Below are 14,963 nucleotides of genomic sequence, written 5' to 3'. Positions count from 1 at the left end.
CATATTATCTGAGAGTCCTCAAGTCTTCTTTCTTAAATGCAGAATTGCACTTTATAATATAGTAATACCACACATTTATTGCGAAGCATCTCATTCCATACTAGAATTTGTTGGGAAATTTTTTAAAGATATAATGGAACTTGTAAATTCTCAACATTTTGAAGTTGTTGAATTTTAACTGAAAAAGAATAATTAGCCAGGATACTGAAATTAGCATTATAAAGAATACCATAGGATCTTTACAGGGTACGTGAGTTAATATGTTTTATTGGACCAATTTCTGTTGGTCAGAGAGACAAGCTTTTGAGCCACACAGAGCTCTTCTTCAGATCTTGGAAAAGTACTTCCAGCAACAGAGCAGAAGAGTCTGCACCCACTAGAGCACACTCCCCTTCAGAGCCTAGAATGGAATCCAGGATTCCTGAGGGTCTTCAGCAATTCCATCATGTAGCATCATATTGAGACACCTGGGTCATCAGCAGGCTTGGAACCTTTAGATCCACCCCACAGATCTCTCCCCTTGAGCTAGTGGAGTAACTGATACAGTAGATTGTCATCTTCTGTGTGGACCATCACTAGAGAGGGATGGGATGCTTTGTAGAACAATGATGAGCCTCAGGAATCCTGGGTTCCTTTCCAGGACTGGAGTGGGGAGTGTGCTCTAGTGGTCACAGACTCTTCTGACTATTCCCCCAAGCTTGATCCCTTCTGCCCTATCCCCTCCAATCTGTCCCAGTCTTGTCTTTTTCCCCACACCAGGCTGATCCTCCCAGTCCCATTCTCCTCACCTTGGCAGTCCCTTTCTCCACTCCTCAGGATTGTCATTTCAGTCTCAGTCTCCTTGCCCAGCCATTTCTAATTTCCAGCTACTAGTCCGCAGTATCTTTGCCCTAGTATCTTAGCCAGTCCTAGTCTCCACTCTACCCCTTTCCTGACTCCTCATCCGATCTGTCTGTCTCTCTCCCATCCTGAGCTCTAGCAGCTGTTTCCCATATTTCCCATCACCGCTGACTCTCAGTCCTAGTATCCGTCCCTGGCTCCTCATTCAATCTCAGTGTCCATTTCCCCAGTTCCTTGTCCTAGTCTCTTTGCCCAGGCAGATCCAGTTCTCCCCCCACACCTTATCTCCTTGTCAGATCTATCTCCACTCCCCCCCTCAGCTCCTTCCTCACACGCCAAAAGTTTTCAGTTCCAGTCATCCTCCCTGGCTACTCAACTGATCTCATGCCCCGTTCCCACTGGTTCCCAGTTTCCCTGTCCCCTAGTCCCTCCCCAGTTCCTAGTCCCAGTTTCCTGGCCCTGCCAGATCCAGTCTCTCCACCCTGGATCTCAGTTCTATTCTACCCTCCTAAGCCCAGTCTTTACTGCAGGCTCCAAATGCCAGTCATGGTATCCATTACTATTCCAATCCCCAGCCCCAGTTTCCCTCTCCCCATCCCTGCTAGCCTCCAGTCCCAGTTTCCACCCCCATCCCCGAGGGGATCCTTGTCCCAATCCACTTCCCCTGCCTCCTCCTGCAGGTTTTGTTCTTGTCCCCGCTGCATTAAAATCAGCTTCTTCCTCTACACTTCCTGGGCCCAGCAGGGAGGTCATTGAGAGCACAGGAGAGAGAGTCTCCCTGCCCTCAGATTTGGTGGCTGGACCCAGACCCAGCATGGCCTGTAACAGCCCAGAGCTGCAATTGTAAGAAAAGTCCTGCACAGCCCCAGGCTGCAGCATGCTTAGTGTGGATGGAAACCTCAGGGAATTTAGCTACACAAACCTAAGAAATATGTGTTAAAGTGAGAACTGCTGTTTTTGAAAGGCTTATAATTTAGCCAAAATGTGGGTGGATTTTCATGGGGACAGCCACTACCCTGCCAAATGTTGAGCCTCTCATCTAAAGAATAGGGGCTCTAGAGCTTTTAAAAGAAAAGGTCACCAGAACTTTGTAACATGGGCAAAACAATGTATTTTTCCTAATTATTCTCAGAAATCACTGAACATTTTGTCTGAAGATTTCCAAAAAACTTCAGTCTGAGGCAGAAACCTGGCACGGCAAAATTCAGCACAAATGTTTAACATTTGGCAAAGTTATAGGCAACTGAAAACAGGATCTTTTAATGGGCTGGATCAGCCAATCACAATGGTAGATGGTACTACCAGACCCACATATAAGAAGACAAATGAAAGTCCCACACATCAGCATAAGTAGGTGGAATAATAGCCTAATCAGTTCTGATGATAGTAGGGATTCAATGTGTGGGAGCGGGGTGGTGGTGGGGGAAATGAAGATGCTACACACCTACTCCATGGAAGAGAAGCACAGAGATCTTTCAGAGTAACAGCCGTGTTAGTCTGTATTCGCAAAAAGAAAAGGAGTACTTGTGGCACCTTAGAGACTTCATTACCTCCCTGGGCTGCCCTCCTTGGATTCCAGTCCTCCTGTCTGCCTGCGCTGGGGTTATCAGCCGAAGAGCTGCTACAACAGAAGATGGGTAGGCAGGATAAGGGTTCCTCATGTTTTTATTTAAGAATTACCTTTTTTCGTGTAGTGGTGGTTGGAGATCACAGTAGGGAAGATCAGTTTCCTCTGCCAACACTCTTGTTTACTTGGGGAAGAAGAGAAAGGATTTTGGGGTCTTTTGTCCTGATGGGCTCTGTCCTTTGCATGCCAGAAATCTGTTTCAGACACTTGTCCCTGGTTCTGAAATAATTTTTTCCATAGCTATGCACTCCATTCAATCTTCCCAGCTGCCATTGGCTCCTCTGACCTTATACCTCAGGGCACTGACTGCCATTTAAGTCAGCTAGTGGACAGACAGTCTCTTCAAAAGCCTTTAAAAAAGCCATGTACTTTCTTGTCAGCTGGTAAAATAACTGGATATTATGCTTCCAGAAGGGCCAAAATTAGAACCTTTTGTGGATTTAGACAAAACAGGACGATTCCTTTTGGGCATCATTTTCCAAAACAAAATCCAACCAGCAAATTAGTGCCACAACTTTTGAAATTTGCATTTGCAATGTGTAATACCTATTCATATTTTTCAATGGATACAAATAAATTTATAATTTGTATTTCTAATACAACTGATTGTATATCTGTATAATCTTGTAGATCCAGCATTTATTGTATGAATCAGATGGCCCAGATGGAATATAAAAAAACCTGTGGCAATAAGAATTTCATGATCAATAGTGACTGCATAAGACATTTTATGAATAAGATCACTAGCATCTTGTCTTCATTTTAAATACCTTAATCCTCATGAATCACTATGATTTTTCTCTCTAATTTTTGCAGTAAAACTGCAGTTTAAAACATTGCCCTGAAATGAAATCTACAGGAATTTCACAAAAACATTGAGAACTTTCAAAAATAACTCTTGTGGGAAATTACATTCCTTCCATCTCTTGGCCCTAAGTCTAACAGTAAGTTCAAAGGCCAGATTCACCACTCACTTACACCAGTGTAAATCAGGAGTAACTTCATTGAAGTTAAAATTAAGAGTTAAAATTAAGGTAAAACTGGTGTAAGTGAGGGGAGGATAGGCTCAAAATAGGTCACTAGTATCTAAACAATATTGTTTGAGTTCCTCTTATTCTTGCTATTATTTTCTAGATATTTTATATTTAATAACTACTGCATCATAACACAATGAAGTTTTAAGCTGATTTTCCTTTTTTTAAGTTCCCTTTTTAAACATGGGTGAATCTGACCATAAAATGTTGACTAATGATAGAGGGACCCTTTTGTTTTATGTGTAATATGTTCAAAATGTAATATTCTTACCAGGTTCCAGAATGTCATTGTTGATCCCATTTCCCGTTAGCCCAGTCACACCTACAGCTAGTGCTCACTGTAACTCAGGTACATTCTCTTGGAAATCAGTAGGAACAAGTCAACCGGCACCATTGTTGATTTCCAACAATGTACTCCCTGATAAAGCATCAGGCCTCATGTCATCAAATCATGTTTGAAAGCTGCATTGTAGTATTAACTTCTCATTGTTCAGAACAGCTCACGTATGTTTTTTTTTTTCCATTTTGCACTGTAAGGGCAGTGCATTGTTGTTAGCCAACAATGTACTGTTGGTAGTAAGCATTTGCATAGTATTTAGTTTACTGCATGTGTATTTGCTACGTTTAGAAAGTTGGCTAATCGCTTTATGTTTATAGTGCTGTAGAACGTAGAGACTAATTGCTTTGCTCATTAAAGCTTACTGTTCAAATAACTCTTTAGAAGATTATGAGGCATTCAGTGGCATATGTACAATAAGAAGTTCCTATTTTCTAGTCTATTGTAATTAGGACGGTATACTGGAAATATATACCATAATAATTGGAAACAGACAATAACAATCATAAGTATCTGCCTTACAACACATGGTATGAATGCTAACCTTCACTACATTAATCTTGTGAAAACACAAGTACACTTTGCTATGTAGCAAATGATATTGACTGTAACTATATAAATGATATGTGCTGTAACATCACTGAAGGCCAGATTCTGCATTCATTTGCACTAATGTCAGAGTCTGGAAGAACTCCATTGATTTCTGTGTCATTCATCCTTATTGACACCCAGGTAAATGAGAATAGAATTTGACCATCACTAATGTTACAGCACATATTATTGTGTATATAGTTATACAGTACCCATGGAGGCACTCATATAACGTGTTTGAACCAAACAGAATGCACAGAAGAATCTCATTACAGTACATATAGTTACCTACAATGTCATATGCTATCTATATGAAAGTTGTTCTAAGGCAAAGTATGCATGTCTGTCAGTAAGTCTTACTAAGAATCATCAACACACACATGCAAATACTCTGCATTCTGTACTTGTTTCTGAGAAGTGACACACTTGCAGTGCAGCCAACGTTAACTCAGCCATAATTGTACCTGAAGAATTCCCTACCCCAGGCATCATCTACAGTGTGGTAACAGAAGCAAAAAACAGGATTACAAGTGACCATTTTCGGATATGATTCAGTTGGCTAAGAGCCAATTCCTTGGAGACAAAAGGAACATGGTGAGTTGTTTCTTTTTAAAAATGTTGTTTTATCTTTTCTCTGTTTGACACACTTAGTGGGCTTATTGCTTGCCTATTCAATGTGCTTTTATCCTATCCAAGATATAATTCACTGATACTTTTCCTATAGTCAGTAGCTAACTATTTTTTATTGGAAAAGTAAGGGGAGGAAATAATCCTCTTAGAAAAAAATCTACATTCTAAAAATCTCTACTGTACTTGGAGTCAGTTGTTTGTCAAAACTTACATTTGCTTTTCTTAGAGAAGCAGCATTTCCTAGTGGTTAGAGCAGGGAACTGAGCACTGGGGCTCATGTGCTAATCCAGTCTTTGCCATGACTTAATATATGATTTTGGGCAAACCAATATGTCTTTGTTTCCCTGGGGATATTAATATCCACCTTTTGTATAGAGCTTTGAGTTTCTTGGATGAAAGGTACTACCAATGTATAGGTGGAAAGTATTATGAGGCCCTAAGGGCTAAAGGGATAGCTCAGTGATGGATGCTCAGTGGTTTGAGCATTGGCCTGCTAAACCCAGGGTTGTGAGTTCAATCCTTGAGGGAGCCAGTTAGGAATCTGCAGCAAAAATTGGGGATTGGTCCTGCTTTGAGCAGGGGGTTGGACTAGATGATCTCCTGAGGTCCCTTCCAACTGTGATATTCTATGATCCACAAAGATGACTTAGGCTCAGAGTTGTAACACCTAACTTTAGGTGTTGTGACGCCTACTGGAATCTATAGGCCTGAGTTAGCCACCCAGGCTACCTATACAATACATGGGGAGAGATCAATGCCTAAGAATGCAATTCACAAAAGCCAACACTCAGAGTGGAGAGCTGCCTAAGCTTTTTCACAGGAAATGCCAAGGAGCGGGGTGGGGCCAAAGACCTGCCTCTCAGATGGAGTTATGCACTTAATTGGAGACTGGAGGGAGGCAACTGTTTCTGCTCAAGATTCTCAGCCATGAACCCTCTCCTGGAATTAAGTGGTTAAGCGTCCCCTCCACCCCCCAAAGGAGCTATTCCTCCCCCTTCATTTGAACCTTTAGTCAGTGACTAGAGCACTCAGCCAGGATGTGGAGCACTGGGGTTCATATCCCCCCTTTCCCTGATGTGGAGTAGGGATTTGAATCTATGTCTCTTATCTCCCCAGCAAATGCCTTAACCACTGGGTTTTTGGATATTCTGAGATGGTGCTGTCTCAGTCCCTCTTGTTGAAACGATTCAATTTTGTATAAATAACAAAATAGTCAGTTTAACAGGGAATTGAGCTTAGGTCTCCTGCATTCAAGGTGAGTGCCCTCACTACTGGGCTAATGGTTATAAGGGGTGCACCAACTATCTCCTCCATCTGTTGTGTTTTGTGTAGGGCCTGATCTCGGAGAATGTCCCCTGGATTAGGCCTGGGGAACGCCTAATTTGAGAATCTCTCCAGGGTTTAGGTATGAGATAAGTGCCAGGTGTCAGGATTTAGGTGGCTGAGCATTTGTTCATTGGCAGATTTTTATGAGCCTAGGGGACTTTTCAGTTTAGGTGTCCACAGAATTATGTGACTGCTGGGCTGGGGTTCTGAGGATCTAAACGTTGGACTTAGGTACCTAAAGTGGCAGTTAGGTGCCAAAATCTATTTGTGGATCTAGACCTAAGCGTTCTACAGTATGATGCAGTATGGGACTGCAGTAGTCCAACTAATAGAATGGACTTTTGATTTCTCTTTTAGATCTCCTTTGTGATGTGGCAGCAGGAAGAAGATCGTTCTCCAGCAGGAAGAAGATCGTTTCCTTTGCAATCAGACACTATTCTTTCACTCCTGCAACCACTGAACTTTCTGCATGATCTTTCTTCTTCAAATAGTCAATATTTCCCCCTTTAATTATGTTTAACCCTTTGTTCATTTTATATATAAACAGATACTTTAGAATGTGTTTTATCTAATGTTTTGTATCTTTTTTCTTGTAAAAATTAAAAAAGAGGTAATACAAATAAAAATTGGAATTAAGTATTTTCTCTTTTTATTAGGGCTTGTTTCTCTGTCTTTTTACATAGACAAACCTTCCCCCAAACCTGCCTTACATAGTTGGCAAATCCGTGTGTTGTAAGGTGTTTATTACCAAAAATTACAACTTTGATTAAATACAGTGGTTTGATAGTGTTATGGCAGGAAATGTATTTAAATGTACTATCAATAGTCTTCTCCCAGGAATGGTTACTTCATTTTATCTTCAGAAAACATTGTATTAAGGTAACGCATTTTCATGACAGAGGCTACAATACTGCTTACATGGCTTATGGATTTTGTCGTTAAAAATTTATATATCTGGAATAAATACACTAGAAATATAATTGAATATATAAGAGACAGTGGACACGTGGAATAACTGACACGTGGAATAATTATACATTTTAAAAGCCAGGATTTAAATACAAATTACCTCTTTGTCAAAGAGGTTTTGGTATATGCTGTGATGTACTATTTATTATCTTCTTTTGTATCCTTTTAGCCCATAACACATGTAGGAACGTTGCTATTTCTGAAATGTTCAGAATTGTGAGCTGATATTTTTCAATCAATGCATACTTTGCAGGTAGGGAAGATGGGAAATTTTGTAAAAAGGTGACTGTTAGGATGACTATCCGCAAGAATGACTGCAGAAGTAACACACCAGTAAGTAACTATCACAATTTGTTTCAGGGGAAGGGGGGAAACTAAGGAAAGGTGGAAATGAGAAAAGGTGTGGTGGGAGTTTAACTTTGCTGTTGTATGCATTCTATTTCTGATTCAGCCTCAGGGCAGAAATTGGCATGTACCACAAATCTATCTGTAGCGGCTCACATGCAGTGGTCATCATTTTAAAAAGTCAACATTTATTAATATTTACAATGTAATAGTATCTCAAATACCAGTTATACCGTACATTTAGAATAGGAAATACAGATCCAGACCTGCAAAGCAATGAGCACTTGTCTGTCACGGAAGTCAATGGGAATTGAGGGTGTTTAGCACTTTATAAGCGATACCCAGTGCCTTACAGGATTTGCCCCTGGAAAGAGCTGTCTTTTTTAATAGTGATGACAGTAAACAGTGTATTTAACCTGTAAATGCCACAGGATAGGGATCATGTGTCCTTAAATTCTTCAAAAGCATCATGCTCACCCATGGCACTATCTGTAGGAAGAATGAGTCCATAATTTCTGTGCTAGTGTTTGACTACGTAGACTATAATGATGCTTACTGAGACAATCTTAAACTGAATGTTTTGTTCCAAGGGTAAATGAACATGGGAAGAATAGTTCCAAATTGGCCCTTGGGGTGGAACTCTTCATTGCTGCTCCCCTGAGAGACCAGCAGTGCCTTACTGAGCAGCATGGCAGCAAGGTGTGTGTCAGGGATGGGGAGTGGGCAGGAAAGCAGACCCAGGAAGGCAGGGTGTGTGAGAAGCAATCACTATTCTGAGGGTATGGGGAGACAACTGAGACTTTCCCCCTCCTGAGTTAATGGTTGAGCAGTTAGAGAAGCCCATCCGTAAGGTTAAGAAGTGTTCTGAATGGAAGGGATAGCCCGTGAACATAAAGGAGCTACCAAGTGAAGTTACCGTAAGTGACTGTTACCGTATTATTGGTGTAAAATTCTTCAGTTTTCCTAGGGAGTGTTTCTGTGCCCGAACATTCCTCCCTGATGTAGCAAAGAAATTGCAAAGGCCTCATCATGGACTACAGCCAGCCAGTGACACCAAGTGTTGCGTATTAGCCAAAGTACCATTACGAATTCTTTACAGTTAAATCTCAGAAATCCTTTTGTTGGAGCTGAGTATGTCGCTTAGTGGCCAAATCTTGGTCTTATTGAAATCAGTGGAAAAATGCCCTTTGACCTCAGTGAGGTCCTCAAAATGTAGGCCTAGCTGAGTCATTTTATTATTCACATAGGCTGAGATTTTGAAAGGGGTGTAAGGTAGTTTGCTGCCCAGCTTCCATGTGAGAATTGGGCATCTAACTCCTTTAAGGCCTCTTTGAAAAATCCCACACTCAGGTTTTTTAATTGTTTAAATGCAATGATCTTTTAAAATGTTCATTAACAGGTAAACATTGTTTCATGTGATGGAAAATGCCCTTCTGCTAGCATTTATAACTACAACATCAACACATATGCAAGATTCTGCAAATGCTGCAGGGAACTTGGGTTACAAAGACGAACTGTGCAATTGTATTGCAGTGGAAACTCGACATGGGTCAACTATTCAATCCAAGAACCTACAGACTGTTCTTGCCAATGGTCTTGAAACAACATTTTATAAAAAAGCAGCCAGTGAGTCCAACTATGGAAGATATACAATTATTCTCAGTATGATAAAGATTTTTTTTTATATCTTGTCCTTAGAAAATACAGTTATCCATCAACTGAATCCTATAAGTGTTTAATATTAAAACAAAAAACCACAGCTATTTTGGACTCTTCTATATTTTGAAAGAATGGATTTGCATCACCCATTTTTAAATTATCTTAATGATCACTTCCTAGGAATCATCTCAAGAGTTCTCGTGATATGTGCCAACATAAAAAGGAAAGGTATTTCCTTTGAAAGAGACAATCAGAGGAACAATGCTTTATATTTTATTTCTGGAGGTTTGATCCATTCTGTGAAAGCTACCCAATGGTGTTTTAAATACTTGATACATAAGATGATCTGGCAGTGGTCTAAGACCTTGAGTGTGTTACAATAGTGAAAACACACTTGATGCGTATGAAAGAAAATGATATGGAAAATAATAGAATATTCAGTTTAAATCAAATTGATATTTCAAAATAAGACACTCATGAGGAATTAAATTATAGACATTTTAACCAGAGAAACATTTTCAATACTGATAATTGTATATAATATTCCCTGGTAATAAGTTTGATTTTTCTAATGTATTTTACAATGTAGTGTAAAACCATTATGTCAAATGTGTAATGTATAGGAAATATAGATTTTTTTTTTTAGTTTATCCTGATTAGATATTGGTAATAGATTTATCCAACATATAAACTGTATGATGTAAACTGAAAACATACAAGTTTATCAAATGAAAAACACATTTCCCATTACAATTATAGAGATGCACTTTATCTAAACAAACCCTTGCCTTCTAAAGTGCACCATATATTAAATGTGACTTGTACAGTTTGTTTAGGAGAATGAACTTTACATTGAATCTTAACTTTTTAAAGAACATGTTAAATTATTTTCATAAACACAAAAGAAAATCAAAATTCTATTTGGTCTCGTATATTTTAATAAAGAGAAACAGTTAAATCAATAAAAATTGTTGTAACGAAGGTAACTTCCTATGTCCAATGAATTTTTTATGTTGCAAAATGTTCAAATTGTAAAGTACAGTGTTCACAAACAAAATTGCTTTTTAAACTTGCAACAACTGATGATATAATGAAACCAAATATTTTGTTAACCAACCCTCACCACAACCATGCCATCTGAATGCAGCAAAATTCCAATTGCTTTAATTTTAAGAAGTAAAGCTACATGAGCATCTAAGATTTTAAACGCAGGAACCTAAAAAGAGAAGTGTGTTGTTGCATAATAAATTGTAAAAAGCTGTTTTTCTGCAGTTAATCCAAAGAAGAATGTTTTGTTAAAATCAATCACATGAACATTTTTGCTATTAACATTTTTTATATACTGTACATGTCATTCCTGTAACATCTAATAAACAACAGGAAGGCTTATTTTGTTACAACTTGTTTTCTTATTAATATTAACAATTCACTTTTATGTCATATTTACTACCATTTTGTTTCAGAGGTATTAACAATTTATTCATTTGCTTTTTACTGTAGTTAGTATTAATAGTCCAAGCGTCTGATGGTCTGACACTAAGCTGTAGAAGAAAAGAGTTTAAGCGCTAAGTTTTAAAAAACAGCTTCATGTAAATGTTTTCATTTTGTTCTGAATCATTCAAACACATTTTCAACCCCAAAAATTCAAATTTCAAAAATTTCACATTTTATGCAAAATTAAAAAAATCTCCGCTTCTCACTGATATCACAAGATGACTTGTGCCCTGATCCTCACCAACATACAGTCCCTTATTCTGGAGAGAGAAAGCTATCTGTTATGGACCTATCTCTGAATCTTTCCTTCAGAAACAATTTATTCCAAAACTGTGAAACAGTATTGAATTATTGTAATGAATAAACTCTACCCTAAACAAACAGCAAGTTTCTTACAGTACAAAAGTTGTACAGTCAATTCCTTTAACATTTCACTTATTAGGGATTGAGACATTATCTTTAGGCTGCATTGTGGTAGGAACCAGACAAACACATACAGTAAGGGACATTCCCTTTCCTAAAGAGCTACTTTCTAAATAGATCAGACAGACATAGGTTGTGAATACAACAGACAAGCAGAAAATTGGGAATTAAGACGCAGGTAAGCTAAGTGACTTTCCCAGAAAAGCCTTTGCACAGCTAAAGTCTCAAATTCCAGTCCAGTGCCTCCACCACAAGATCATACATCCCCACTTGACATCTAGTGACAAAGAAGAGGCATATACAGGTAAAGGAAATGTTCCTTTCTCCACCAAGGGACACATCCACCGGATATGAAATGGTGATCCCTAAGCCTAAAGCGTTAAAAAAGTGGGGTGACTGAAGGCCCAATTCTGTTCCTGTTGAATTCAATGCCGAAATGCCCATTGCCTTCAATAGTGCAGGACAAAGCCATAAAGACTTTGAGAACATTACATGAACTGGAGCAGCACTGAGCTGTCTAAAGGTCTGCAGTTAAAGGTATTGGGAAAAGGAGTTAAAATCTGAGATATGCTACAGCTGCAGTAAAAGCTAGACATCTGAGCACATCTGTAAATAGGAATCGAACTTTCTGTCATCTCTTCCTCTTGTTTACACAAAGCAAAGTAATAAATGTTGTGTTAAGTTCCTACTTTTGATTTTGTAAACACGGGGCTTACGCTGAGAAAAGCAAAAGGAAAGATCCATGGTAGCAGTAGCTTGACATCGGAAGCCACCTTTATCCTATTGTCAACACTAAATCCCTCCACAGATGCTTCTCTCTTCTCTTTTCTGGTTAGTTCAAAGCAATCCAGGCCCCTACACTGCATTTACAGTACCCTACATTTGCACAAAATAACAGAAGAAGAAATGGCCAATTTTGCAAAAAAGTCTGGTGCCAGCCTGACACATTAACATCACTAGGAAAGGCAGGTTGTGCCTGGAAAACTGATAGACTTTTTCCCTTACAGTAAAGTATAATCTATAGTGACTATTATTTAAAAGGTTTCAGAGGAACAGCCGTGTTAGTCTGTATTCGCAAAAAGAAAAGGAGTACTTGTGGCACCTTAGAGACTAACCAATTTATTTGAGCATGAGCTTTCGAAGTGAGCTGTGGCTCACGAAAGCTCATGCTCAAATAAATTGGTTAGTCTCTAAGGTGCCACAAGTACTCCTTTTCTTATTATTTAAAAGTCATTTATAACCAAATATTGATGACACTCTGATATCACCTTCCTTTAAATTTAGGAGATATCTGTGATAATGGTGGGGCAATATTGACTTCAGTTGTGACCACTGTACATTTAGATTCTAGGGTTGCTGTTTTTTATGAGTAACTTATATGTTTATACACAAATGTTTCTTCCAAGCACAAACAACATTGTCTCACTTACTTTTCTTCCTATTTGCTTTTCAAGTAGATCTGTCACTGCTGTATTTATGTGGCGCTAACACACAGAGTAAATTTAGTGAAACTCTTTAAACTGATCAAATAAGACCAATATCTAGATCAGTGGTTCTCAAACTGTGGGTCAGGACCCCAAAGTGACCCCATTTTAATGGGGTAGCCAGGGCTGGCTTAGACTTACTAGGTGGTGGAGCTCAGGTTATAGGGTCGCTGCTTGGAGCTGAAGTCCTTGAGTTTCAGCTTTGGCCCCCTCTCTCAGAGTGATGGGGCTTGGGCTTTGCCCCCACCCCCAGGGCAATGGGGTTCGGGCAGGCTCAGGCTTCGGTCCCCCCTCCTGGGGTTGTGTAGTATTTTTTGTTGTCAGAAGGGCTTTTCGGTGCAATGAAGTCTGAGAACACCTGCTCTAGATCTTTTGAGTTTTCATGGGAACAATGAGACAAGAGTGGGTAATTCTCACGATAACCTTCAAGGATCATGTGCACAAAATAGGTTGAGCAACTTTCCCACCCTTGTCATTGAGCTCTTGAGCCAAATCAGATAACTCCTTTTTAATACGGAAAATATTCCTTGAGGGTAAAATCCTGACTCTATGGAAGTCCATGGGAGTTTTGTTATTGACTTCAACAGAGCCAGGATTTCACCCCTGTTTTGCAGACTAAGGGTCCAATTCTGGTCACAGCTATATCTATTCCTATTAAAGGAGTTACTCTGGTTTTATGGCACTGTAACTGAGAACAGAATTTGGTCCTTTTATCTTATTTAGAATTAAGAGATACAGTGAATAGCTCTCTCATTGCTGAATTGTCTTACAGTTTTCTAGGTAGGAGTGAAACATTTAATGAATTATTTGAATATAGAATTGGTGATTCTTGAATTGGTTATTGATTGCTCATCATTCATTGTATTTCTTTTCTTCTTTGAATTATTTCAATGAATCCTAGATGCACAGACACTGATTCCCAGGAATTATATGTGCAATCTGTTATCTGGAACCTAGAACATGATGAATTTTGGTCATTCAAAGTGGTCTGTTAAAAACAAATCTGTCATCTCATATCTGATGAATTGTGCCATCTAGCTTCTCATCCTCTGGATCAGGCATTTGGAGGACAGATTTTTCCTGATTAGCATTTTTGCAATCTGCTGAGTTAACATGTTGACTAATCTAAAAACTATGGTATTGGTGAATCCACAGGCTAACATGAATTGCTAGTCAACAGTTTTTCATTGTTAAACATTCTGTATCTGCCCTGACAGCCTCTGTGGCATGCATTCCATGCAGTCATACAAAAAACATTCACTCTTTCCCCACCCTCACCTCAGCCCCCCAGCAGCATCCCTCCCCCTTGCTCAAGTGGCTAACCATGAGTAATTTCAAAAAGATGGCAGCTGTTACTCAGATGGTGATAGCTAAAAATAACCCCAGTCATTGTCTCCCAAATGGCCTAGTACCTAACAGACTGTTGATCTTCACGTAGCATTTTATGTAGATTTTTGGCCCGAGACTAACAAAGTCATGGAGATAGCACAGGTAGAGGGTGGAGATTTGAGTAACTGCCATTCATGAAGCATATCATCAAGATTTTGTTTCTTTTGCATGTTATTTAGCCTCTCCTGTATGTATTGCCTTCACCCAGGGCAATTCTTGAATCTCACAAAGCTGGCTGTGATGTAATTTATTTGGCATCTGTTCAGGTAGGCTCACACTGTGCAATAGATACAGCTGTTCTGGAGACCTTGCAAAAAACATTTGACCACATATGATCAAGAGCAAGGACCCACAGTTATCCTGCTTACCTGCTAGCTTAACCCACAGGCAGTCTAATGAGTGCAGCTGGGCCCCAGTTGAGCCACCTGATTGGCTTAGGGGATCATAAGACCTGTTCTAATGAGCAGCAACAGGCTGCTGGTTGCCCAAAGTATGTGAGTGCAGCTGTGTTACTTTCTACTTCTGCCTTAATCTACCCCTGTCTAAGCCTTGGATGCAGCCCAGCCCTGCTCTTGTCTTCCCTAACTCCAGGTAACTCAGTTCTGATCTTTGGTTCTGATTCCCTGCTCCTGACTCCTGCTGTGGCCAACAGCCCATGTCCCACTACCTACCACATACATGATCTAGTAGAATGAGTCTGCGTGGGGGTTAGTTAAACACTCTCACCCTATGCAGCTAATGGAACAGTTGATTACATTCCCAGTATTTGATTACATCATGTACCTGATTCAAAGGTATATGACTTAATATCAAAT

General features: G+C 39.4%; 1 protein-coding gene across 1 annotated transcript in view; it reads left to right on the top strand.

The window, feature by feature from the left end:
- Window positions 1–10,752, top strand: part of OTOG (otogelin) — a 169,837-nt gene extending 159,085 nt beyond the window's left edge. Inside the window, exons 55-56 of the mRNA XM_048854861.2 lie at window positions 7,608–7,687; window positions 9,099–10,752. Of these exons, the coding sequence (XP_048710818.2) occupies window positions 7,608–7,687; window positions 9,099–9,299 (281 nt within the window). The 3' untranslated portion in view covers window positions 9,300–10,752. The remainder of the gene's footprint in view (window positions 1–7,607; window positions 7,688–9,098) is intronic.
- Window positions 10,753–14,963: the final 4,211 nt, after the last annotated feature.

This window comes from Caretta caretta, chromosome 6 (assembly GCF_965140235.1).
Source record: "Caretta caretta isolate rCarCar2 chromosome 6, rCarCar1.hap1, whole genome shotgun sequence".
Lineage (NCBI taxonomy): Eukaryota > Metazoa > Chordata > Testudines > Cheloniidae > Caretta > Caretta caretta.
The sequence above is the reverse complement of the archived record's forward strand: the minus strand, read 5'-3'. Positions and strand labels throughout refer to the sequence as shown.